General features: G+C 34.3%; 1 protein-coding gene and 1 pseudogene across 1 annotated transcript; both read right to left on the bottom strand.

Moving 5' to 3' along the window:
* Positions 1-224: 224 nt before the first annotated feature.
* Positions 225-994, bottom strand: LOC136066848 (guanosine deaminase-like). The gene is made up of 2 exons (XM_065771790.1): positions 699-994; positions 225-609 (listed from the first exon to the last, which is right to left on the bottom strand). The coding sequence occupies exons 1-2, from the start codon at positions 879-881 to the stop codon at positions 421-423; spliced, it is 372 nt and encodes a 123-aa protein (XP_065627862.1). The 5' UTR covers positions 882-994; the 3' UTR covers positions 225-420.
* A 1740-nt stretch (positions 995-2734) lies between these two features.
* Positions 2735-3435, bottom strand: LOC112017167 (uncharacterized; annotated as a pseudogene).
* Between the last annotated feature and the right edge of the window lie 3593 nt (positions 3436-7028).

Here is a 7028-nt window from a genome sequence, read left to right as displayed (position 1 = left end):
TCCAAGCATTCATAACCCTACTCTTGTTGCACTTTTGATCTACAACCAGATAAGTTCACTAATTCTTTTTAGACTGAAGTGAATAACAGGAAGCATACTCCAGGATCACCTTATTCAAACTGTAGAATATTTGTTTATTATATATGTGTGTGAGTGTGTGTGCACGCGTGTGTGTGTGATAATTAGATCAATCCCTTCCGCCTTTCCCTTGTAGCCAAAACCTATTTACCAAAAGAAAGGATTAAAGGAGATGGATGGTATATCTCCGTCAATGGGAACAACCAAGCATGTATGCATCATAGTGAGGCATATCAGTATGTCTAGCTTGATAGTGTATATTAAACAATTGCATTATAAATGAAGCCATTCAGAATGACTGACCAGTTAGTGCCAAATAATGGAAAGGGGAATCCTAAGTATTCAATACATTTGGAACTTTGCCTTTGTTTTCTCAAAGACCTGTTCTGCAATGGCAGCCCCATTGCCATCTGCTCTTTTGATCTCCAAGTGAGCCTTCTGATAGAAACCAGTACCTCTTAATGCATCCGCAATAAAATCATCAAACCCAATGGCAATTGCTGCTTCAGCCTTGGCCCCATAAACCAACCTCTGACACAAAAGTAGCAAAAAATGTAATGTCATGAGCTAAAAAATCTGGGGAAAGAAAGAGAGATGAATATAGAACAGGGTAGTTCAACCTTAATTCGTGACAGATGAATAGCACCGAAGCACATGGGGCAAGGCTCACAAGAAGCATAGATTTCACAGTCCGAAAGCTCAACCTGCTGGAGCTTTTTGCATGCCTGGAAAATATGCACCATAACATAGAATAAAGATCGTGTACCTTTGACAAGCAAAAATGAGTACAAACACTTCCTCATTTACCCTAGAATCCTGATGCAATTGCAAACTCCATCACTCCAATCCCAAATAAATGATAAATAAAGAGGCAAGAAAAAGAACAAACACACACATAAACACTCAATGGGATTATCTATCTTTAGCATATTCATGAGGCTTTCATAGCTTTCGTAAAGAATTACTGGTGAGTCAAATTGGTCATTCTTGTCAAGGCCTTAATAGCTATCTTGCTGTTCCAGAACTGAGGCAGCAAATTCTGATGTCTTATAAGNAATAATGTAGAAAAGCCAAAAAGAAGTTCCAAACATAGATTTATAACAATGTGATTACAGAGAAATTTAGAAAACAAACAATTTTAAAAATAGGAGGAAAGAATAGGAATTAAAACAACATAGCACATTGAAATGCATCCAGAAATAAAGTGATCCAACTGGCATTTAGTGAATTAAGCCTAGAAACTATCTTAGGGTTGGGAAACTTAAATAGTTAACTTAGATACTGTTTTTCCTGGGGCTACATGGAAGGGCTTCTTAATTGTACCATGTGATACATAAAGTCCATTATCAGAGAAGACGTCACAATTGGAATGCCATTGGGTCGAGCAATGGATCAAATGAGCAGAGCGGTTTGTGATACATATTATGGTATCTTATTGTACCATCTTCTTCGGTTTTTCCTTTTATTCAATATACATATTGGACCATCTTGTTTTAGTATGTCATATGTATTATGCACACTACTATTTATCCCTTCTTTGGCAAACTTAGATTTAGACTTAGCTTACACTAATCATGCATCCTCAAGTCTAATATAATAAAACCACCGCACACCCTTGGTGCAATGGTCACTCCACAAGTATAAGTGCTGTGGGCAGAGGCGGACCCACGTTAGGGCAGAGGGGGCCATGGCACCCCCCCCCCCCCTCCAAAAAAAAAAATTGAAAAAAAAAATATAGCACTATATACAAAAATTCCACTAAAAAATATATTTTGGCTCCCTTCCTTCAAAATATTTACATTTTAACGCATGAAAACTAAAAAGAAAACTGCAACATTCTTTTGCCCATTGCATATTGATCCAAAAATATGAAGCCCGTAGAAACTATGATCAAATGTGTGCAGTGGATAGTAATGCTTGTTTATAGGTTCATTTTTATGAATTATTAACTATTTTTAGAAAATATTTTATTAACATTAATGTTGTTGTAGCTTGTGGGGTATGTTTGTTTGGTTTATTTTTTGGACTAAATTTTGAAACGATAGAGCTATATAATATGGAAATAACGAAACTTTTACTTGAATTGTTGATGATGGGAAAATTATCCATAATATTTGATTTTTTTAAAGAGAAAAAATTACAAATAATTTGAAGCTAATAATGCAGCATTGCCTCTAGTGTTGATGTCCCAATTTGTGAAAATTTCAAACAAAATTCCAAAAAATTACCACGGATTAAATTAATATTCAATCCAAATTGTGAAAATATGAGATTATAATGTTAATGAACGTGATGAAATTCAACAAAGCTTGAGTAGATGTTAGTTTTGATTTTTATAAAAAAATTTTGGGTTTATACTTTGGCCCCCCTCAACTTCGAATTATGGTTCCATCCCTGCTTGTGGGGTGTGGGAGGCAAGGGCCGGGGTTCAAGTCTCCAGGAGGGAGTTTCACACATATATACACTTAGATTAGGCTAGAGTGGAATTCTATCTTGTATTAAAAAAAAAAAAAGTCTAATATAATAAATGAAAAATTCAACATTTTAACCTGACCCAAATATGCAATCGTCTAGAAAAATAAAGAACAAAACAAGAAAAAAGTAAAAATTACAATGAAAAACAGGAAAAGAAACTCACTAGATCAAATTGCTCATCCTAAAGACGAGGGGCACGGGGCTTGTCGCCAACAATTTCTTCTCCTTCTTGCACCAGCTGATTTTCAACTCCATTCTGAAACACAAGGCTATCCACAACTTCTTGTTGGCCTAAAGCACCGGCTTTATCAACCTCATTTTCAGGTTTTTCCTCAATTTCCTCAACTATATTCAACCTATTATCCACCTCTTCCTCTTCTTCTTCTTCAACAAGGTTTGCCTAAACAACAAAATCCTCTTCCAAGTCCTCATCATCGGAAGCAAACCGCGGCAAATCACTATCATCAAGCAATGCAGCAACTTCAGGATCAACAGCTTTCTAAAGCCTTACACTGACAGTCTTAGACGCAACACTGAAAATTGATTTTCCAATGGAATCAGCATCCTCTTCAGAAATCCGTACTCTCGAAGCATCATATGCCTAAACAAAACAACAACACACATTCACATCAAGCTTATTCCAAAAAAATTTCTCAGCATCCAAACAGAGTAGAAAGAAAAAACAAAACCTAATCCGACCTTGACGTCACGAGGAAGCTCCTCAAGCTTCGCCTTCGGGTTCTGATAATACGCAGAGCCACCACCAGTGTTCTTAATCTCCTGCAAGTGCTTCAGATAATTGTAACTGTCATCCGGAAATCCTAGCTCCAAAATCTCCTTCCTCACGCTCTCCGGCAACGGTTTCCTCGACGGCCCCGCCATTGGATTCCTGAAAACCCGATCATCGGCCTCATTATCATTGTTATCCTTCGGCGCATCTGCGAATATCGATTCGGAATCGCCTTCCTACTTCCTTCCTTCTAAGGTATGCCTTTTTTTTTTTTTTTTTTTTTTTTTGTAATAATTATCATGATGTCAAGAGTTCAATCTTTTCATATATATTTCTACATAAACAACTTATATATATATATATATATGTATAAAATTATTGTGGAAAGTTATTATGGGGGGGGGGGGTCAAAAACTCAAATAGTAGAATAAGCCTTTGATCAATACAATTAATTTATAAGAAAGGGTCCATAATGGGAAGATTAGACAAACAATTGAAGAACAAAGATGGTGGAATAAGACTCTTTGATTGAGAAAAACTACATCCGAGGTACAAAGTGTAAACAAGTGGATACAAATTCTTTTCTCTCTCTTGCTCTTCTTTCTCAATTTTTCTGGATCCCTTACCTTGTGTGCATTTCTTGGCTGAATGATAGGAGATGCTTGTCGTATTAGAGACCTCTCCTGCAGTCTTTTGATCATGAAATAAGACTTTTGGCTTGTCTTTACTGTTCAATCCAGTCATTCATCATTTAATGGGGCAAACATTAAGTAGGAATACCTAATTAATGTGAAAGTGATTGTTACTTTGGGCTCTGCATCGTCTTCTTTGTGTTCCTTGGGAACGGGGACCGAAGTTACGACCTCGGTAGATCCGTTGATCTCTTCTTGGTTGGGTGTTCCTCGGATTACTTTGGTAGCCAATCCAGATCAGCACCATCTCATGGGCTTGGGCTTTTCGATGTTGGGATTTGGACCGAGTTCTTATTTTGGTAGTCTCTTCGGCCCGAAGTCCCCCCCCCCCCCAAAAAAAACTATGTAACTAGTAAATATATAGGAAAATGAAGTTACTCCATCAGAAATCGTCACCCATTCCAAGTTGTGAACGATAATTATATATGTCTATGATTGACACACTGACATTGCTATTAAAAAAGAGGAAGATTTAGTTGTTAGGACTTAGGATAATGACAACGTCTTTCACACAATGTTGTATTTTGATGGGAAAGACATGATTGAGCTAACATAATATGTAAGGAAGGAAATATTAGTTTATTAACATTTGGGGCATTTGGTTGCAACAGGATTCTTTTTTAGTTTTTCAGAGAGGGGTGTGGGGGTGGGGACCCAGAGGCGAATCGAAAGGACCAATAGGAAAGAAGAATTGAACAAACAATGACTTTAGAATCAAGTTTGAATGGGATAGGGACGGCGAGTTGTTTGATAAAGTAATGGTGTGGCGTGCTTGCTAGGTTTCTTTTTCCAAATCATTTTGCATTACTTGTAGGAATTGTGGTTAAGGAAATAATACGGAGAGATTGTATGCTTTTCTCTTTTACTCAAGATGGAAATAAAAATACGCTTTTCTCTTTTACTTGAGATGGAAATGTATGCTTTTCGAGTGTTATAATAATGCTTAGAGTCAAAAAGTACTAACAAAACACCAGCCCTAATATTATTGCAACGATATATTCGTTGTAATAGATAATTATTTCATATTTTTCATTGCAATAGATTGTAAAAAAATTGATATTATGTTATTGCAATGCTATCTTAATATTTGTTGTTGCAATAAATTGTAAAATAATTGATATCAGATTATTGCAATACTATCTCAATAATTGTAAAATAATTGATATCAGATTATTGCAATGCTATCTCAATAATTTTCATTGCAATAGATTGTAAAATAATTTATATTAAGTTATTGCTATGGTATGTTAATATTTGTCATTGCAATAGATTTAAAAATAATTCATATCAAGTTATTGCAATAATATCTTCGTTGCAATAAACTATTAAGGTAAGAAAATCAATTTTGCATCTTCAGATTGAATTAAGGTACGAAAATTAATTTTGTTTGTTTTGAATTGGAATGAGTGTTATTTATTTTGTGAAAATTAATCAAAATACAAAAAGATCACTTACTTGGGTGGAGATTCCTTAGTTGTGATGGGTTGATGTTGAATTTATTTGTGTAAAGATAGAGAGGAAGGTAAGGAGTAAGGCATAAGGAGTATTGAATGAAATGAAATTATTGGAAGGTAAGAAAGGATTGGCAGTGGGACGGCTTATAGTTATAGTAAGACTATGTGGTTGCTAAAGTACCGTGTCAGTATGGGTGTTTGATAAGAATTAATAAGGAATGGTTTTTCAAGATTGTATTAATGCTGTTTTTGATATGATTTCATTTCGTCGTTTTATTAATTACAGTACATCACACATTTGAAGAGGTCAGACTGAAGATCTGAAGGTTGCGTGTTCAATCCACACTCACACCACACTGGGAGTTAGGATTTTAGTTTAGGAGGGACAAGGTTACAAGATAAGATTGAAAACAAAATTAATCTAAAAAATATTAGTTTGCATAATATGGAGAGATTGTAAGCTTTTCTCTTTTACTCAAGATGGAAATAAAAATACGCTTTTCTCTTTTACTTGAGATGGAAATGTATGCTTTTCGAGTGTTATAATAATGCTTAGAGTCAAAAAGTACTACAAAAACATCAGCCTTAATATTATTGCAACGATATAGTCGTTGTAATAGATAATTATTTCATATTTTTCATTGCAATAGATTGTAAAATAATTGATATTATGTTATTGCAATGCTATCTTAATATTTGTTGTTGCAATAAATTGTAAAATAATTGATATCAGATTATTGCAATGCTATCTCAATAATTTTCATTGCAATAGATAGTAAAATAATTTATATTAAGTTATTGCTATGGTATGTTAATATTTGTCATTGCAATAGATTTAAAAATAATTCATATCAAGTTATTGCAATAATATCTTCGTTGCAATAAACTATTAAGGTACGAAAATCAATTTTGCATCTTCAGATTGAATTAAGGTACGAAAATGAATTTTGTTTGTTTTGAATTGGAATGGGTTTTATTTATTTTGTGATAATTAATCAAAATACAAAAAGATCACTTACTTGGGTGGAGATTCCTTAGTTGTGATGGGTTGATGTTGAATTTATTTGTGTAAAGACAGAGAGGAAGGTAAGGAGTAAGGCGTAAGGAGTATTGAATGAAATGAAATTATTGGAAGGTAAGAAAGGATTGGCAGTGGGATGGCTTATAGTTATAGTAAGACTATGTGGTTGCTAAAGTACCGTGTCAGTATGGGTGTTTGATAAGAATTAATAAGGAATGGTTTTTCAAGATTGTATTAATGCTGTTTTTGATATGATTTCATTTCGTCGTTTTATTAATTACAGTACATCACACATTTGAAGAGGTCAGACTAAAGATCTGAAGGTCGTATGTTCAATCCACACTCACACCACACTGGGAGTTAGGATTTTAGTTTAGAAGGGACAAGGTTACAAGATAAGATTGAAAACAAAATTAATCTAAAAAATATTAGTTTGCATAATACGGAGAGATTGTACGCTTTTCTCTTTTACTCAAGATGGAAATAAAAATACGCTTTTCTCTTTTACTTGAGATGGAAATGTATGCTTTTCGAGTGTTATAATAATGCTTAGAGTCAAAAAGTACTACAAAAACACC

Source organism: Quercus suber, unplaced genomic scaffold (genome assembly GCF_002906115.3).
Source record: "Quercus suber isolate HL8 unplaced genomic scaffold, Cork oak 2.0 scaffold_49, whole genome shotgun sequence".
NCBI classification, from domain to species: Eukaryota; Viridiplantae; Streptophyta; class Magnoliopsida; order Fagales; family Fagaceae; genus Quercus; species Quercus suber.
This window is presented reverse-complemented; position numbering and strand designations above follow the sequence as displayed.

Excerpts from the sequence above, each read along its gene's own strand:
- LOC136066848 (XM_065771790.1), bottom strand. The coding sequence starts at position 881 with ATGAGGAAGTGTTTGTACTCATTTTTGCTTGTCAAAGGTACACGATCT. Across the intron at positions 610-698 it reads TTCATCTGTCACGAATTAAG|AGGTTGGTTTATGGGGCCAA; the intron begins GTTGAACTACCC and ends CTTTTGTGTCAG.